Source organism: Echinops telfairi, unplaced genomic scaffold, assembly GCF_000313985.2.
Source record: "Echinops telfairi isolate 266 unplaced genomic scaffold, ASM31398v2 ScPeMD7_7424;HRSCAF=8462, whole genome shotgun sequence".
Lineage (NCBI taxonomy): Eukaryota > Metazoa > Chordata > Mammalia > Afrosoricida > Tenrecidae > Echinops > Echinops telfairi.
This window is the reverse complement of record NW_022111324.1, coordinates 41,643,051-41,663,792: the sequence shown is the minus strand read 5'-3', so window position 1 is coordinate 41,663,792 and position 20,742 is coordinate 41,643,051. Positions and strand designations below refer to the sequence as shown.

At 37.2% G+C, this 20,742-nt stretch overlaps 1 protein-coding gene across 1 annotated transcript in view; it reads left to right on the top strand.

The window, feature by feature from the left end:
* Positions 1–20,742, top strand: part of DENND1B (DENN domain containing 1B) — a 224,582-nt gene that overhangs the window by 150,086 nt on the left and 53,754 nt on the right. Inside the window, exon 15 of the mRNA XM_045298174.1 lies at positions 13,485–13,575. Within this exon, the coding sequence (XP_045154109.1) occupies positions 13,485–13,575 (91 nt within the window). The remainder of the gene's footprint in view (positions 1–13,484; positions 13,576–20,742) is intronic.

The following is a 20,742-nucleotide window of genomic DNA, read 5'->3' as shown; positions in this document are numbered from 1 at the left end:
TTTACACAATTGATGTGTGTATGGATTGTGATAAGAGTTGTATGAGCCCCTAATAAAATGATTAAAAAAGAAAAAGTTCAAGGTTAATATCAACCGTAGTCATGATTCAACATCATGCACCTCCTCACGAATTAAACTGAGATAGGCACATGGCCCTTTGGCATTCTTGTCAAAAATACATAACCTCAACCTAATCATAGGGAAACATTGGATGAACCCAAATTGAAGGGTAGTCTACAATATAACTGATGTAGCAGCAGTGTCAAGGTTAGGAAAGGTTAGGAAAGACTCAGAGGCTACAAATGATAGGAAATTGGTTTAGATGATGGCATAGAAAAAGACATTAGGAGATAAATTTGTATAATCCAAGTAAAGTCTGTAGGTTATTTAATAATAATACACCCATGTACCTATGTGGTTTTGTTATTTTTACCATGGATAAGTAAGATTTTAACATTATGGTCAGCTGTGTAAAGAGCTTACCGAAAGACACTGTTCTAACTTTGGAATGCTTCAGTAATCCTAAAATTGTTTCAAAATAAAAATATTGAAAAACTGCCAAAGAAAGACCAGTACACCTTTCACATTAAGGTATCTTCCCATCTTCTTAGTATGTTCTCTTCCATGTCACCATTACTCTCCTTGTGCCGTGGCTCCTCTAGAGAGAATAGCTTTTGTTTTTATAGATCTAATAAATTGGAAAATAATTTTTGCTTCATTCTTAACTTCTTTACTTATTGATACATTGACTACTTACTACTCTTTTTTATATCATTTAAAAAAATCATTTTATTATGGGCTCATACAACTCTTATCACAATCCATACATACATCAATTGTGTAAAGCACATTTGTACATTCATTCTCAAAACATTTGTTCTCCACTTAAGCCCTTGGCATCAGCTTCTCATTTTATGACTACTTACTACTTCTTATGTTCCGTTCTTTTCTTTTTATTGTGATTGCTAGCTTTTTTCTTTCTATTTCTTTGTTTCCTGTAGTGTTTTTTAAAATTAGACTTTTACCTAATAAATATTGCAGTCTGTTCAGCTTCTCCCTCAGAACTCTATTTTCATTCAAGACATCTCCTTGGGCTTTCTTTTGTAACACCAAAGCTGCATTACTTACTTTTATTGATGAGTGTTAAAATTATATTTAGCTCATGCCCATATAAATGCACCTAAGGGGACTTCACAAAGTTGTGGGGAAAGTACATTATACTTTAACTCCATTTTCTACAAAATTTTGGAGCCCCTTTATATGTGTATGTGTGTGTATACTGTTGTTAGTGTGCCGTTTTTACTTCTTGTAATGGCTTGATAGGACAGAGTGTAACTGACCTATAGGGTTTGATCATCTGAAATATGTTAGGAGCAGATGACTAGAACTTTTCTCCTGCAGAGCCATGGGTAGGTTCGAACTACTGACCTTTCAATTCACTGCCAAGTGCACCACTGCACCACTAGGGTTTCTTGTATATAATATATTGGAGTGTGTGTTTCTATGTGTATTTATATGTATACACACACGTACTACCTTACCTGTATCCTAGCTAAATTGAGCTGTTGCCCGAATTAGAAAATGTGGCCTTATCTTTTCTTATGTATCACTGTCCTTTCTTGAATCCAGTTTCCAACTGTCTACCATGTGCTATTAATTCTGCTTTAAAATATGGCTCAAATACAGCCAGCCTTGGGTTATGAATTTCTGGCTTCACATATAATTCATAGTTATAAACCAACCTCAATACCACTTTCCTGAGCATAAACCCGGAGACCTTGCAAGGGCAGGTGTTGAGTGGCTTCTCTTGCTCTCTGCTCCCCTCACCCCCTTGGCCCACTATCTTAGGGCTCCACGTTGAGGATCCTGGGAGGCTCTGGCAGCTTGTGGGCTTCCTTTGTGTCTAGAATGTCTAAGGCTGTGTGTGATCACAAGGTGTCAATGGGATCAGGTATCAGCCATCAAAGAACAAAAAACCATATCATTGTGAGTGAGAGAGTGTGGAGTGGGGACCCAAAACCCATCTGTAGGCAACTGTACATCCCCTTACAGAAGGGTTGTGGGGTGGAGATGAACCAGTCAGGGTACAGGGTAGCAAAAATGAAACATACAACTTTCCTCTAGTTCTTAAATGCTTCCTCCCCCCTACTATCATGATCCCAATTCTACCTTACAAATCCCGATAAACCAGAGGATGTACACTGGTACAGATAAGAGCTGGAAACACAGGGAATCCAGGACAGATGAACCCCTCAGGACCAGTGGTGAGAGTGGCAATACCGGGAGAGTGGAGGGAAAGTGGGATACAAAAGGGGAACTGATCACAAAGATCTACATATAACCTCCTCCATGGGGGACAGAAAACAGAAAAGTGGATGAAGGGAGACGTCAGACAGTGTAAGATATGACAAAATAATAATTTATAAATTATCAAGGGTTCATGGGGGGGGGAAGAAAATGAGCTGACATTAAGGGTTCAAGTAGAAAGCAAATGTTTTGAGAATGATGATGGCAACAAATGTACAAATGTGCTTGACACAATGTATGTATGTATGGATTGTGATGAGTTGTACGAGCCCCCAATAAAATGATTTAAAAAAAAAAAAAAAAGAAGACCAGGCAGAGGTTACAAATGTGGACCAAGCTTTACTCCCCACTATCAGGCCAAGTGCTGCTTCAGCACTGTCTGCAGACAGTCGTTGAAAGCCCTAACCTGGCTGCCACTCCAAACTCCAGGGATGAGGATAAGGGAGAGCCCAGGCAGAAAAGAAAGAGATCTCAGTCATTACTGAGAAGGGCACCAGACCAGGCAGGGTCTGTCTGCCCATCTGGGGGCCACTGCATCCTGCCTGTCTACACAATTGGCAGTATACAATGTCTCAGAAATAGCAAGTGGGTGCTACTTTTTCTCTGGATTAAAGCATTATTTTTACTCTATTATCATGTCGAAATGATTTTAGTATATCAGGACGTATTTTTTTTTTATGCATAGAAAGGTGAATGATCTATTTTATATTAAGACCTTAGGTAGGAACTATACCTAACTTCTGATTTATGTTCAAATTCAATTTAAAGATAGATATAGAATGGAATTCATTCATAATCTGGGGTCTGCCTTTAATTGTATTATTCCTTTCAACCTTCCTATTAGTAACTGATGACTAAATTATGTTCTTTCAAGCCATGATCCATTCTGAAGGTTCTGAGAACATTAAAAAAAACCAAACAGCAAATCTTTTTCAATTATATTTAGGATAAAGTTCAAGCCCCTGGTCTGATTCACAAAATCCCCCTGTAGTCTTTGCTTCTTTACTCTTTTCTGTGATTCTTCTCCAAACACCTGTGTCCTGCCATTCTGAGTCACTTCATCTTAGTTACCTGAACATGGTTTCATCTCTTTCTTCTGTTGAGGTTGGATTATGATAGATGCATAGTCACCAGTGAGTTAATGAATAAAAATAATATTTTTAGTTTTGAATTAATTTTGAATTAATAAAATGACACTAATTGAACAATAGTTGTAGTCTAGGTCCTTTAATCTAATGTAGACTTCACAGCATCTAAATAGGTTATGTACTTTATAACTGTTTACTGTGGAGATAAATTCATTTACTTAAGGTTTAGACTATAGTTTTATATGGTAGAGTCTAGATGTGGATCAAGGGAGCCATTAATAAATCTTTCCTTCCAGGAATAAATTCTTTTTTCAAATGTATGTACACTTTTTCCCTTATCATTTGCTTTCCGTTGAATATCATTTCTCCATTTTCTGTTATCCAACTCATTCTTTAAGACTTAGTTTAGATGTCTCTTTACTGAGTTCTTGACCTGCTGATTATCTCTAAATTCTTCTTTTTGAATTTTGGGTTTTACTGTACGTTATTTGTTGACTTGATTGACCCATCCCTAAGGTTAAGGATCATGTTTTTATTTTATTTCTTTCGTAATATCTATACCAAACTCACTGCCATCAACTTGTTAATGACTTATAGGACAGGATAGAATTGCCCAATGAGTTTCCAAGACTGTAATTGTTTATGGAAGTAGAAAGCCTTGTCATTTTCCAAGTATATATATATATTAAACAGTTAATATTTAATATAAAATTAATATACTGTATAATATATAACACTTGATATAAAATATTAACAGCTTAATATATTTAAATGAGTAAAGAAATAAACTTAAAATTACAAATGATTCCCTACTCTAAAGAATACAGGAAATGTTTTCACAATTTTAGTAGAGGAAAGGCTTATTAAATTGAATATGATGGAAATAATTTAGGGTTCATAAAAGTTGTAACAATCAGGTATTAGTGGTTTTTTAAATTCATGATGTATGTGATTTTAAATCTGGGGTCTTGTGATGTTGTTATGTGCAGAACTGGACATTCTGTGAGATGCTGAGTACACTGTGTATAAATTTCCATGGCTCGCATGTCCTGACTCAACAAGACATTGGAGAAAAGGAGTAGATTAACAGCCATAAGTTTTCCTCTTATGTTGGCTAGAGATTTTGGAAGATTTAGGGAAAAAACTTTTTAGCATAAATAATAAATTGTTATAAACACGTATTTTTCTATTGCTCTTTTTAAAAAGAAACACAGTTGTGATGGTACTTATTTCATAGTTTTTAATCTATAGTTAAGATTCACACATGCATTACTAGCATTTTGAAGTATTAATATCTGAACATATGGAGATTTCAACTGTGTGAGGTACATATTTCATAACATGAGAAAATAAAAATGAAATGTGACATAAGGAAGATGCAAGGGCTTAATGGCAGAAGTAAAGAATACCAAATGGAAGATCAGATCCTCACCCCCCACCCTCCACCCCCCCAGCCCTCCCACACAAAGGATAATTTGTTAATCAATTTCAAGAAATATTCTTAACAATTTTTCTCAATGTGCGATTCAAACTGACTGCATTTCAGCTCACCTGGAGATCCTGTTACACATAAATATAACCTACTTATCCTCTTATTCAATAAATCTAGTCTGAGTGCATTACTATATACCAGGTAATGTTCTGAATTTGGGATACACTAGAAAACCTTGTAGAAAAGACTTCTTGATTTCTGTAATGTTTATCATGGGGGAAGGAGACCAACAGTGAACCAATAGTAATAAATAAAGCATACAGAATGTTCAGTGGTCTGTAAGGAAAAGTAGAACAGGATAAGGAAATGGACTTCCCGGGGTGATGGTGAGATTGCAGTTTCAAAGGACAAAATCGGTGTCGATTTCATGGAGGTTGTGGTATCTGAACATTAGCCCTGGGGTGACAGGCGATGGAGAGAGAAGATTGAAGGCTACTGCTCTAAGACAGGGAAGAAAGGATAGGTGTTTGGAACTAGTTGTTGGGAGAGATGGTAAGATGTGTTTTGAAGGTAAAACTATGAATACACTGAACAATTGAACATGACATTTCAGAGGAAGACATCAAGGATGAATCCATGAGTTTTTCTTCTGAGAACCTGGAAGGATAGTTGTTGTCATTTAATTGAGAAGGAAGAGAGTGCAGGTCGAAGAGATTTTGTTGAGAAGGCTGAGTGCAGTTTGGGATATGTTAAGTTGGAGAGGTCTGCTCGACCTCCAAGTGGAAAGAAGGCAGAGGAGAAACTTGGACGGGAAATAGAAAATGGGACCCTTCAGCACCCTAGGGGTATTTAATACCTTAGACCATAGACCAGGTGCCCAAATGACCAAATAAATGAGTATGAATGGAAGTGACAAGAGGTTCAGAGGGTGTGGATAGAGGGGACAATAATAGGGGAGGCCAAAAAAGAGAGACCCTTTTGGTGTAAGACATCTAAAAAATAATAATTTATAAATTAGCAGGAGCTCATGAAGGAGGGAGGGTTGGAGGGCAGGGACAAACTGATACTAAGGACTCAAGTAGAAAGAAAATGTTTTGAAACTGATAATGGCAACATATGTACAAAGGTACTTGACACAATGGATGGATGGATAGATTGTGATAAGAGCTGTAAGAGCCACCAATAAAATGATTAAAAAACAACAACCCGTGAGGTAGAAGAGAAATCAGGAGCATACGTTAGAATACCCAAGAGGCAGAGAGATCTGAAGTGTCAAGTGCTTGGGACAGGCTCATGAAAATGAGAAGTTGGCCACTGTATATAGTAATATCAGGACCTCATCAAAAGTAAAGTTGCAGGAGTGGTGGGAAGAAATTATTAACAAAATATGGGAGGAGAGGGTATACATATAAAAATAACAATTCTTTTGAGGAGTTTTACTGCTACAAAGAGAGAAGAGAAGGGTACAGCTCTAGAGAAGTAAATGGATTCAAGAAAAGAAATAAGTATGTAGCTGGTTGGGAGGAAATCTAACAGAGAAAACCAGACACAGGAGCGAGAAGGCACCATTGTAAGACGAGTGAATCTTCATGAGGAGCACATCTGTACCGGAGCTGGCAGAGAGTATAGGCGCTGATGGACGACGGAGGTGCAGGTTGTACTGAGAGCTTCTACAGTTTCTCTCTGGACTGCTTGTTTCCTTAGTGAGATTAGGAACCATTTTATCAATGGAGAGAATGGGGGAGGCAGTTGGATATTTACGAGAGAAGATAGAACATTAGGATCTAAATGGTGGAAATGAGGTAGATTAGGGAAAAACAGATTGGCATAATCGAGAAGCCTTCTGAGTTTGGAGATGATGAATTTGAAGTGCCTCCGGCCACTTGGAGCTACTAACAAGCCTGCGTGAACCTGCCTCCCCCTCCTGTGCCTTTACTGATAGCTATTCCTTCTGCCTGTAACTCTCTTCTCCTATTAAACCACCTCACTCACTGCCTTGTATCGGTCAGATGCCAACTTCTTCATGAAGCCTGCCCTGACCACACAATTGAAAATTGGATGTTTCTTGCCCAAGGCACCCCACCTTCCCTTAAACAGTTCTATGTTGTTCTCTAAGGTGCTTCACTTTCTAACACACTACAGACTTTTTTACTATTCTTATTTCATGTTGTAATCCCTGACGCTAGATAACTATGTATCACGAAGCTTGGAAATTTATCTGTTTCGTTTATTTATGTCAAGTATCTAGAAAAGTGCCTGGCATATAGCCAGCATTTGATTAAATATATATTGAGTGGTACATTAGTTTGATTCCTTGGTCTGGTGATCATAAAATTCAATAACAAAATTATTTGGCAGATTATTTAGTATCTGTCAGTTGATTTTTCTTAAGAGAGCAGTATTGTTCTGTTCTCTCATTTTAAGTTATACATTCTAAAAGTCATTAGCATTTAACGGCGGCTCTTTATGTTACACAAAGGTTTTTACAGTTCTTTATGTCTTGGTGATCTAACATATACTGGAGCCCACAGTCATCTAGTTACTTAATCTTTGAAATGGAATAAAAACAATACTTTATTCCTATTCCTCCACCGACTGTAATCCTCTTGGCTTGAGCTCTAAACTGATGTTCCTCTTGTCCACTTGGACACCATGGTACTTTGTATTTATATATAGCTACTACCTGAATGTCTTACATTTAGGAAGATTCTATAAATAGCAAAATGCCTGAATTTATTGTCACACTTTAGCACATTTTTCACTACCCTGCCAGTATAGTGAGCATTTTAAAAGAAAATTTGACTACGCTTTTTATTTTGTTTTAAGCTCAGTATATTATGTAGAAAGGCATTCACAAGTAACATTGTTCAACCTGTACAATTCACTGATGTTGATTACATAAATCATATACACCGTCACCCAGATCCAGTGCCATGATTTCCATGACCATTAAGTTACGTAAAACCACTTAACAGTGGCCTTCCCCTTCCCTCACTCTCTCTGCCAGGCAGCCACTGATATACTTTGGTAGGAATGCCAGTAGTAAAGGTCCACCAGAAAATAATATATTTTAAAGGAATTTTGAGTGTTTCTTTGAATTGATAGACTGTATTTTAAACAAACAGCAACATAATAAATAAAGTCCCCTTTTTTGCTTATTCTCAGCACCTCACATTTTATTAGCATGTTCAGCTTTTGTCTGTGCCCTGGAAGAGTTTCTTATATGAGATGAATTTTTGAGAGATGATCATTTTCCCTTCAGGCTGAAAAGAGAATTTAGGTGTGTAGATTTGTTTAATTGTGTTTCTGTACCTGTTCCTTAGTTTCAGTAATGAGCCTGGTATGTTAACAGCACAAAATACAGCCCTCCATCTTGCCTCTTCTCTAGCTTGGCAAAGAATTACACAGTGATTCCCTCCCTCACATACAAACTTTTTATGAGGTGTTTTTTAAACCAATGTTTTCTTTAAATATATTAGAATCCTGAATTTCACTTGTTACCCACAGAATTTTGATGGATTGGCATTAAATATTTATATTCCATACATGGAAGCTTCTGATAAATAGTTCATGAAACGATGGAAGAGAAAGACAATGAAAACTTTCCACGAACTTTTGGAGCCCTTCTTTCACTCGTCTAGACTAGAATACTGATAGCAGCACAACTTTTAATTGTCTCAATTTCGATTAAGATGCCTACTTGGCAGGACAAATGTGGTTACTTGGCAATAAAAATCCCCTGCAGTGTCTAAGTGCTATCAACATCAAAAAGTGTAGCAGGAAGTACCTTTGCTACTTTAAAACATTCCTCTTGCGTATCGGTCATAATACTTGGATATATGCCTCAGGGTTCATCAATATAAAATTTTTCTTGGATGTGTTGATGATTTAGGTGGAACAATATCATTTATATAGAAAATTAAGTATACTCTTATTTAAGTCAGTTTTTCCTGGCTTTATGTTAAAATTATGGAATCCAAACTATAGATTTATGTTGATGATTTTTAATAGGATTTCCAACTATGTTTATGCTTTAGCATGATCATTGGCATTTTAATTCAAGTTCTTGCTTTTTAACAGAAAGCAAAATATTAATGTTCATGTGAAAAACAGCATCTTAAAAATCTTAAATATCTTTAAAAATTGATTTTAAACATAATTTCTTTTATCATTAATTGTTATGAACGTTACAGCATTATTTGCAAACCAAACTAATTATGATGCTGATATTGAAAAAAAAAGTGAAGTCTTTGAGTTATTTAGAAATGTCTGCTTGCTAAATTATGTAGATAACCGTTAATCAAGTTTAGGTATCAAAATTAGACACATTGCTTTTACAACAGAGATCATGTCTTTCAGTTCAAAATTATTTCTACATAGCAGTAGCTAAAAGTGTTTTTATCTCTTTGACTTACTATGAAATGCTCCAAATTTATTAGTGTGGTCTGACCATGAACCAAGTCCATTTGGATACAAAGCTGTTTTTTAACCACAATTAGAAAAAGAAGTTTAGGGAGCTATCCCTTCAGCATTCTTCTTCCTTAGTACCACTTTTCAGTGTATACCCAAGTGTCTCTGTATGTATGTATTATAAGTGTGCATATGCAATAAAATCAATCTTTTATTTAAGAACAAACACTTTCATTTAGTGTGTAAGTTGACAAGCCTGTGATTGTCCCTGACAGAATAGTTTGCAAAGTCAATGATAACAAGAGGCACTTTACCAAGTGATTAATTTCCATTGGCTCAAATCACTAGTTTGGTAACACAAAGTAGTTACTCATGTTCAAAAATGCATAATCAGTAAATAGTTTTTGAATTTATCTCTCTTTAGACAAGAACGGTTCCACTCAAACTAAAATGGATGGATTATTTCTAGTAAACATGAAATTGAAACCTTTTTTTAAAACCCTGTAGTCTTAATCTTTTAAAGCAAATTAAGTCCTTTGAAAGAATGTCTTAGCTTGTTCTACTTGTCAGTAATGTATTGCTTCAAATTTTATCATTTTGCTTTCACCCTTTTTTCCCCGAGAATGATACTTAGTCGCTCACATTAGATCACTTTAATTTGATTTATAATGCTATGTTGGAAATGTGTGCAAGTCAAATTTTGCATGCATCTTATATAATTTTATGTACAAATTAACCTTTATTTCGTGTAGCAAAGAAATTAACATTGCTGTTAGCTTTTCTCACAAATATAATGGAGTGAATAATTTCATAAATTATAATTAAAAAAATTTAAAAGCAAGTAAAGTATATGACTCTTCTGGATTCGTTCAATATACTTTAGCCTTTCAGCAGACATTCTTTCAGTTTTAACTATATGTTGGACGTTTTGCTAAGTACCCACACCCATTCAATGTCATCAATCAATTCCAATTCATGGTGACCCAGTATAGGGCTTCTGGGGACTGTAAATCTTTACAGGAGCAGAGAGGCTGGTGCGATTGAATTATTAGCCTTGCAGTTAACGGCCACTGCTTACCTCATAGCACCACCAGGGCTCCTTGGTTAGGCTAGAAGATGCATAAATGAGGAATACAATGATTTTGGACTGTGGATGCTGAAAAATTGATGGAGATAGAAAAAGTGGTGGTAGTGGTAAGGAAAATAAGCTTTAATGTATGTTTCTAAAACATAAGAATTTGATATATATCCAAGAAGGTATACATTATTTTTTATTTCACATAAAAAGGAAGCATCTGACATGTTCTTCAGTACTCACATGTTGTTCAAGATTTGAAAGCTGATAAGTGACAGTTAGGCAGGCATTCACACTCTAGACTCTATTTTAAATTATAGTAAATTTCTTTTGCATATCCATCATGATGAGGATATAAACATGGCCTTACCCTCAACAATTCCTAGATTTTGTGAGAGCAATTCAGGTTCTGTAAAAAGATAATACTGCATCCCTTTAAACTGTGCCTGTCTAAACAAGCCGTTCTCAACTGTGGGCCGCCGATTCATCACAGTAGCAGAATTACAGTGATGAAGTAGCAGCGAGAATAATTTTATGGTTGCGGGGGGTCACCACAACCTGAGGAACTGTATTAAAGGATCGCGACATTCGGAAGGTTGAGAACCACTGGTCTAAACCCATCTTATCACACATTTGTGTTCAACATGAATTTATGGTATTAAAAAGAAGTGGGAGACCATTAAAATTGTATGGTATTAAAAGGCACTTGAGAGCTAAACCACATTTTGAACTGGAATGTGTTGATCCACTTCTCATTGTTAATTTTGATCTATAGGAGATTTCAGCCTCAACGTCTCATAACTGGTTTACCCTTCTGTTATTATTACTTGAAATTGCTACCTGAGGAATACTATGTTAATCCTATATAACTCATCTCAATTCTTTCTGTTTATTAACCATTTAAATGGAAAACTAGGCGACATACATGATTTTTCAAGAAGTCAAAGTACGTGTTTAAATATAGAGTGAAATTTTTGTAGAAAAGATAGAAATGAACATTTTATATTGATCCTCAAATATTCAAGTACACCTTGAAAAACAATTTAAATTTTTCATATTTGATGCGTATAGACTTCCATTATATATAGACTGACTTCCACACATTTATAAGATTTTTCATAATCCATGGATTAGATATTATGGTATAAGTTCATATATAAACAGAAGACATAGTTCAATAATATCAATAAGATCAATTAGTGCCAGTAACACAAGTGTATAAGAAATATAAAATAATCACCTAGAAATCTTTTTTGAAATGTAATGTTCATACCTCACGATCCTCAAATGTTGTCCATTTAGAGTAGGGTAAAGATAGGTTTCCATAGCACTGATTGTGGGGCACCCTCAACAAGGTGCAGTGACACAGCGACTGTACCAGTGGGCTCGCCTGTGGGAACAATTGTTCTGTTCTGTTGTGCATAGAGGAGCTATGGGGCATAACCAGCTCGATGGCCCCTAACAAGAACAGTTGGAAGAACAATTTGTGGAGGTTAACTCTACAAAATATCTGCATTTTGAATAGGATTTCCAGTTGCTTTTGATAGCCAGTGTTTGTCCCTCTAATCATTCTTTAGCCCATCTTGTGACCCATGGGACATTTAGTACCCACCTACACTTTGGGGCTTTAATGGGAAGGCTGTATCCACTATTTTTGCATGCTGCCCTCAATGGGGGGGGGGGCCTGTGTAACTGTTCATAGCTGAAGAAATAGACCTCTCAAGGAAACACACTAGAGAGGCTTCTGGACGTTTGTTATGCACTAATTATAGCAAAATCTGTGTCATGAGATCTTTTTTTTTAATACCTTCTTTTCCTGAAAAGATAGGGTTTCAGCAAAAACATTGTAGCAGAAAAATATTCAGTCTTGAAAAGCTTATAAACATGTTTATAAGACCTAGTGTAAAAATAATAATGTGTTAGACTACTAACCACAAGGTCAGTTCGAAACTACCAGTGGCTCCTTGGGAGAAAGAGGAGGCTTTCTGCTCCCACAGAGTCACAGTCTTGGAAACCTACTGCAGCAGTTCTCCCGTGCTCCGTAGGGTCGCTAGTAGTCCGAATTGATCTGATGGCAGAGAAGTGTTTTTGTATGCAAACCCAGTAATTTAAGCCTATTACATCAACTATATTTAAATTTATGAACATGGTATTCTGATAATTTAGTCAACACGTATACTAGAAATTATCAAAGTTGCTTTTATTTTATTTTTAAATGGTGAAAATTACCTGGCATTCAATTATGCTTTAGGACGTAATAGTTTAAACAAAAAAAAATTATTTTAACTCTACAGGAGTCTAATAAACTTTAAAACAATCTCAACCATTATAATGTCTAACATTTCTTGAATGCTTACTTGTCAAAAACCATGCTAAGCACATTACCTAAACTGGTCAAATTTAGTCTTGGCAGCTGTGCTACGGGGCAGATATTGAGGAAACTGAGGCCTGATAGCCCCACGGGCAAATGTCTTGGCAGGGAAGGAGGCTGAGCTACTGACTGTGCAAAACTTCTATTTGGAGCTCGTGTGTTGAACAAACTGTTAAGTTCTACGATGCACTTTGCTAGTTCTGGATTCTAGGCAGAGTCTGTGGTTTGCATTTGTAATTTCACAGTTCTGCTGTTGTTTAGTGAGCACTTGCTCTTTCAGTGGAGGATTTTCTTGTCATATGTATATGTTTTTCTGTGTACACAGTAGTACTCCCTCTCCCAATCTGATTTTCCTTTTTCCAGTTTTGGTGCCCTGAGTTCACTGGACCCAAATGTGTTAATACACAGTGTGATGAACTCTTGCACAGTCCCCCTTTTGTTCCGCCCAGGATGTGAATCATCCATTTGTCCACCGTACCCTTGCTTGCACACAGCCTCCCCATTAGTTATTATTGTTAATTGCTTACTCTTACTCTGCCTAATTTGTACATTAAACTTTATTTCACATATCTATGTATAGGGCAAAACATAGTATGTCTAGGGTTTTGTAATTTCCACTGTGTCAAATATCCATTGGTTGTGTTGGGATTAAGGGTAAAGAGGGAAACTACTGTACACATACACACGTGCACACACCTCATTTTATTTAGATGAGAGTGTGGTATTAATACTTTCTGTATATGTAGAAATGTAATTTATGAAGTCTGAAAAGTTGACATATGTCATACTTCTCAATTTCAGTTCATCGATGGTCGACTGGCAAAGCTAAATGCAGGAAGGGGCTTCTCTGATGCATTTGAAGAAGAGATCACTTCAGGTGGCTTTTGTGGAGGTAGAGATTACTTACCATAAAATTATTTATTTACTGAACAGCATATCTTGTTTTTAAAATTATTATCTGATTTAATGTCCTTAATAAACAGCTAAGATTTTGGCATTTGCTGCCTAATATATGATGTCTTCAGATTCACTTTCGTTTCAAGAGCTCTGGTGTATACTTTGTCTGCTGTGTAATTATAGTTATTACAATGGATTGGCAGCCATTTCCTCTGATAATGATACCTGAATAGTAGTAACACAGAAATCTAATTATTTTAAGTTTTCTCGCTTGCCTTCCTAACAAGTGTTTTCTGCCAGCAAGCTAGTGACGGGTTTTACTACGTATAAACTTGAGACCTAGTAGATTGCACTACATTCCGTGAAGAAAGACTTGAAAGGCACACTGCATCTTTGGTTCTGAAATAACAGTCATATCCGTGATGTCTTACCTATTTGGCTTTGCAAAATGCTGTAGCATTAGGGAAGCATTTTCCGTCTCCCACCCTAGGTGCTCATACTTGCCACTATGGAAAGAACTCACAGCAAGGGTGAAATCTGTGTGTAACATATTAGTTGATTATTTCACTTTTACATAATATAATTAATGTGTCAAAAATGTAAATATTCAGACAATGTTGTAAACTTTATAAAGGTGAATGCTATAATTGTGTAGGAAATTACTGATTTAAGAACAGATACATTGTACGTGGATTATGGCCGAGGCCTGACTGGCAGAAACTTTTGCTTGAGTTCTGGAAATATCCTGTTTATCCATTTGGCCAGAACATGCCAAGTGCTTACTGTGTACTGGGTATAGTTCTCGTTATTGAATAACTAAGCAAGCACAGACCCATGTCCTCTATATCCTAGTGTGTTCATATTTGAATCGGTGTGCTAGTGAAACAGCTATTTGAAGCTACCAGCTTCTCCTTAAGAGAAAGACGAGGCTTTCCACTCCCATAAAGAGTGACGGTCTCAGAAACCAGTTGGGGCTTTACTGTCCTCTGGGGCCACTGTGAGTCAGAATGGACTCGACACCCTTGAGTTTGTTGTGTCTTTGTTTTGTTTTATGCACAGAGACTGCTAAACTTGAGAAATGAAGCATGAAAAGACAGTGAGATAAATTTTCATTTGCTTCTTAATTACCATAGATTTATATTTGAACCTCAAAAAAATAGAAGCAACTGAATAATTTGTTCATTAAAATGAACTTAGCAGTTACAGACTTTCATCTGATGTAAACATGGGGCATTTTATTGAAAGCATTTAGGTTAGGGAAAAAAGTTAGTTTACTTGACTCAGCAAGTGAGCTGCATGTGGAATCATTCAGCTCCTTCTTGCTTTGCCCAGCTCATGGGTGAAAATTTAGCTTCAATGGAACTTTTGTGTTAAATAAGGCTCTTTTACTTTTCAACTCAGACAAGCAAAATATTGTCAGCTCATGGTCAAATTGCTTGAGGCATCTATTCAGTATTTACATAAGTGCTGTCTCATTATCTCTATGACCCGTGGGGCTAGTAGCTTCTATGGGATTGAAGATGACATTCTGTGACAGTAATGGGGTAGAACTATGATCCCTTTGTACTGTTAAATTGTGTGGTCCGAACCATTGGTCCAGATGCCTCTGGAATTGTTGCTTTCCTAGTGAGTGGGCCACTAAAATATTTTAGTAAAGGTCTTTGAAAAAAAAAGAATAGGGGTATATTGATTACTACTCAGCATTAGAAACTTGTGCACTTTCAGTATAACTTAATGCTAACAATCTAGTTGTTTTCATAAGATGAAAAAGGATTTTATTTAATTTGAGGGAATTGATATTTATCTAAAAGAAAAGCCAAGTTCAACATGTATTGATTTCAGTGAGCACAGCAAGAAATTACATTTAAATTATGCCTGGCCATCAAAGGTTATTTTTAAATTATTGTAATTAAGATTATTATATTAGAGATACTTAAAGATTATTTCTTAGAAGACAGCAAAGTAATATCTATGAGGGCTTAAAGAGGCTAATAATAAAAAGTAGTAATGTTCTTCTAAGTGAGGAGAGAGATATTTATTTCAAAGTGTTTCTAGAAATCAGCTCTAAGCCTTTAGATTATATTTCTGTAAAAGGAAAATGCGCCTGCGTTGGCTATTAAAACTATTCTTTAAAAATAAGCAAAGGTTCTAACTTTGACATATTTCTCATTATAGCAATAATTATAATTCTTGTCATCTTTATTGAATACCACCAGTATGTGATAGAAACCTGCCTAAGAGCATTGCCAGTGTTATGCCATTTAACCCAGGGTGGTTTGAGCCCACCAAGGTATGCCATGGAAGATAGTCCTGGCAATCTGTTTCTGAAAGTTCATTCTTAAAAACCCTATGGACCAGTTCTACTCTGCACATATGGGGTCCCCATGACATGGAATCGACTCTGGAGAATCCAGTAATAAAATACAACAATCTTCACGATATTATTATGAGGGTATTCATCTCAGTGCATTGTTTTTTTAAATTATTTTATTGGGGGCTCGTACAACTCTTATCACAATCCATCCATCCATTGTCTCAAGCACATTTGTACAGATGTTGCCAAAGCATTTTCAAAGCATTTTCTTTCTACTTGAGCCCTTGGTATCAGTTTCTCATTTTTTCCTTTCCCTCCCACTTTGCCTCCCTCCCTCATGAACCCTTGATAATTTACAAATTATTATTATTTTTTCATGTCTTTAAGTCAAGCAAGCTAGTAGTGGCCAGAGCCTGAAATCAACAGAGCACTTACTCTTGTTAAATATGTATATTATATTATCATATTTACTATATATATACATATTATATAAACTATACAATATAATAATGTTAATTGGTGATGCAAGCTCAAGCTGTTCTGCAGGAGGAAGTAGAGGCTATTTCCTACCATAAAGATTTACAGCCTCAGAAACCCTTCAGATTGGACTTGATGTCAGTGGGTTTGGTTTTATTTTGATTTAGGTGCTGTGTTTGGTTGGATTCTTTAGAGAAGCACAAGCAGTGATGCTTGCATGTGCTGTATATAGGAAGAAATTCATGTCAGGAAATAATTTACATAGTTGTAGAAATAGGTCAGTCCAGTCTAGTTCAAGTCATGTTTCTCCCGATACGTGGAAGCTGATGAACAGGAAGCAAGATGACAAAGCAGAAACATCAGGGGGCACAGGCTGGTAGATGCAGAGGTTCCACGTGAGCCAAATGAATCCCCCATATGTAGACCACTGACAGCTCCTGGGCTGAACAGGCAATACAAGAGAAGACTGAAGAACCAGATACAATAGCTACAGCAGAAGGTGAAAGGCCAAAGAGGAATTGACCCTGGGAAAGTGTCTCACTCTTATGCCAAAAGGCTTGTGATACCAAGGAGTGTCATCTGGTTGTGATGTAACTGCCTGTTTGAGCTTCACCCTCTCCTTACCTAGGAGTGTCTAGTTGATATAACCCCTAATCCTCACAGATAGTAAACATGAGCAGAGCTCAAGTCGTCTATGGGGTGATTAGATACAGACAGACAGAATTTCTGTCTCTTCTGAATACACATACAGTTTCTGTAGGAGGAAGCAACATTCGGAGAGGCTGAAGGAAAAAACAAGTTTCTTGAAATAGAAATATTTAGGAATTATCTCCCCATTACAAGCTGTCTTTGCAGTGGCAGCTTGTACACTCTTTTTGTTGCCAATACCCATGGCTAGCATTAATGCAATATGAATATAGAGGACCTTCATGATTTTTGTGAGTCTTGCTTTAAAATATGCAATCCAAGAGGACCAGACATCGAAAAGTGCATTTCACATCTGAATAAAGAAGTATGGTGAAAAGATTCTGAGAATGCATGCAAATTTAGAAAAGCTGTTTTCTGTCCTGTGAATCTGTAGGATTGTTAAAGAAATTCATGTTATCTGATTAGGGTTTTAAACCTTTTATTGTGAAATAGGTTAAGGTTTTCAGAATCGGGAATTTAGTTTTTACATCTAACGATTTCTATACATTTGTTTCACTTCATCCATTTTTTATTTTATTGGGGACTCTTACAAAGCTTATGACAATCCATCATTTGATTGTATTAAGCACAGTTGTACATATGTTGCCATCAATATTTCTAAAACATTTTCTTTCTACTTGAGCTCTTGGTATCAGCTAATTCATCCATTTTTTCCTTTTTAATCATTTATTGGGGGCTCGTACAACTCTGATCACAATCCATACATACATCCATTGTGTCAAGCACATTTGTATATTTGTTACCATCATCATTCTCAAAGCATTTTCTTTCTACTTGAGCCCTTGATATCAGCTCCTCATTTTTTCCCTCCCCTCCTCTACCTCCCTCACTCCCTCATGAACCCTTGATAAATTACAGATTATTATTCTCATAACTTACATTGTCCATTGTTTCTCTTCATCCACTTTTCTGTTGTTCATCCACCTGGGAGGAGGTTATATGTCTATCCTTTTGATCAGTTCCCCCTTTTTCCCCCCACCTTCCCCTTCCTCTCCTGGTATCTCTATTCTCATTATTGGTCCTAAGGAGTTTATCTGTCATGGATTCCCTGTGTTGCGGGCTCTTATCTGTAGCAGTGTACATGTTCTGGTCTAATCAGATTTGTAAGATAGAATTGAGGTTATGGTAGTGGTAGGGAGGGAGCAGCATTAAAGAACTGGAGGAAAGATGTATGTTTCATTGGTCCTGTACTGCACTCTGACTGATTTGTCTCTTCCTTGTGACTCTTCTGTAAGGGGATGTCCAAGTGTCTACAGATGGGCTTTGGGTCTCCACTCCGCACTCCCCATAATTCACAGTGATATGATTTTTTTGTTCCGGGTCTTTGATGCCTGATACCTGATCGCATCAACACCTCATGATCACACAGGCTGATGTGCTTCTTCTATGTGGGTTATGTTGCTTCTCAGCTAGATGGCCACTTTTTTATCTTCAAGCCTTTAAGACTCCAGATGCTATATCTTTTGACAGCCAGGCACCATCAGCTTTCTTCACCACATTTGCTTATGCACCCATTTTGTCTTCAGTGATTGTGTCGGGAAGGTCAGCATCATGGAATGCCAGGTTATTAGAACAAAGTGTTCTTGTGTTGAGGGACTGCTACCTTAATACTTAACATATAAATATAAGTACAGAGATCTATTTCCCTATCATTATATAAAATATATTTACATATGGACATGCCTGTTTTTAGACCTCTATAAATGTTCTTTGCCTCTTAGTTCTTTCTTCTATTTCCTTTCACTTTGCTCTTGTCCCACTATCATGTTCGGCCTTCATTCGGGTTTCAGTGATTCCTCACTGTTACAATGCCCTTGATTACAGCCCACTAGGCATCGTACACCCTTCTCTTCATCGATTTGAGTTCACTTTGTTCCCTTGTCCCTGGGTTGGTTAGCCCCCCTGCCCATCCTTTCTCCCATCTCCCCCTCTTCTGTGTCCCCCTAAACTGTGGTCCCATTGTTTTCTTCGAATTGTTTATCTGGGCTATCTTACCTTGATGGACATGCAGAGACATTGAAAAGTGCAAAAACAAGGCAAAGCCAAACAAAACAACAAAGGAAGACAATGCCAACAAATAAAATAACAACAACAAAAAGAAAGTCAATGACTTAAAAAAAAAAGCCTATAAATAGTTCGAGGTCTTTTTTTTTTTTTAACCTTTAGGAGCATTTTCCAGTTGAGTCTAATGGGGTGCCACACTCTGTCCCCAAAGTCTATCTTTGGTATTCCCCAGGGACTTCATTGCTTTGCTCCCCTTGCTGTTATGTCGCATGCCCTTAATGTTTTGCCCCAGTGTGCTGGGGTCAGATCAGGCATAATTGCCACACTGTTTCTTCACTGTTGTTCCCCTTAGCTCTGTGGCTCAGTGAGGGACATTGTGTGTCGTGGTGGGGCCGGCCTGCTCTGAGCAGGAATATTGTCCTTGGGACTTGGTGGGCCAGGATGTGTTCCACTCACTCTCCTTCCGTCTTTGTTTCTCCTGTGTGCTCTGATCAGACGTGCCGCTCTCCTCAAGCTCTAGCTTCAGTGCTGTCCTCTGACATGCATTCTTCTGGGAGGGGGGTCCACATACTTGGGATTGGGACTGGCTCCACAGACTTTTCTGTTGGTTCCCTGCTACATGCCAGTATGTTGTATTCGCATCTTGGCGCACCAGGTTGAAGCCTGGTCTCTCTTTCTCTCTCCTGTGGAGAGATAAACAATACCCTCCACTTGGGTGGGTTAAGTACCCTGCTCCCCTCCTACCCATGTCTTTTTCCCCCCCTCTTTCATTTCTCCTTAGTTAGCTGCCATATGTAGCCCTGGATGAGGTTTGGCCCCTGCTATAGTATCTGGACCTCGCCCCAGGAAAGTATGTATGGTATGTATAGTAACCTTTCCCTTATGCCCCATTTTTTTAAGCTTACCTTAGTGAACTATATTGTACTTTTCTTTTTGTGCTTGGCTTACTTCGCTTAGCATAATTTCCTCCAGTTCTTCCCATGCGGCAATGTGCTTCATGTGTTCATCGCTGGTTTATAGGGATGCGTAGTTCTCCATTGTATGTATGTATCACAGTTTTTTGATCCATTCATCTGTTGATGGAAATTCAGGTTGTTTCCAACTCCTTGAAATGGTGAACTGTGCCACAATGAACATTAGCGCACAGATGTCTGGCTGTGGTTTGGTTCTTGCCTCTTCTGGATATATGCTCAGTAGGGGCATTGCTGGGTCATGTGGTTGCTTGATTTCCATCTGTTTTAGATATTGCCAAATCGATTTCCATAATGGCGGTATATACTGACAGGTCCACCAGCAGTGGACAAGAGTTCCTATCTTACTTACCACAGCTCCTCCAACACCTGTTGCTTTCTGATATTTTTTAAATTGGGCTGTCTTTGAGGGTGTTAGATGGTATCTCATAGTTTTAATTTGCATTTCTCTTATGGCTAATGATTGGGAACATTTTCTTTTTTTTTTCCGATATAAATCATAGAGAATTTATTGTAAGCATCTCATAAAAGACAAATTGGTATTTGTGAGATTTCTTTTGGGGGGGGTATCTGTTTGTTTTTTTATTTTTCTGACTTCTATTTTTATTTTAAACATTTTATTAGGGGCTCATACAACTGTTATCGCAATCCATACACACATCAATTGTGTAAAGCGCATTTGTACATC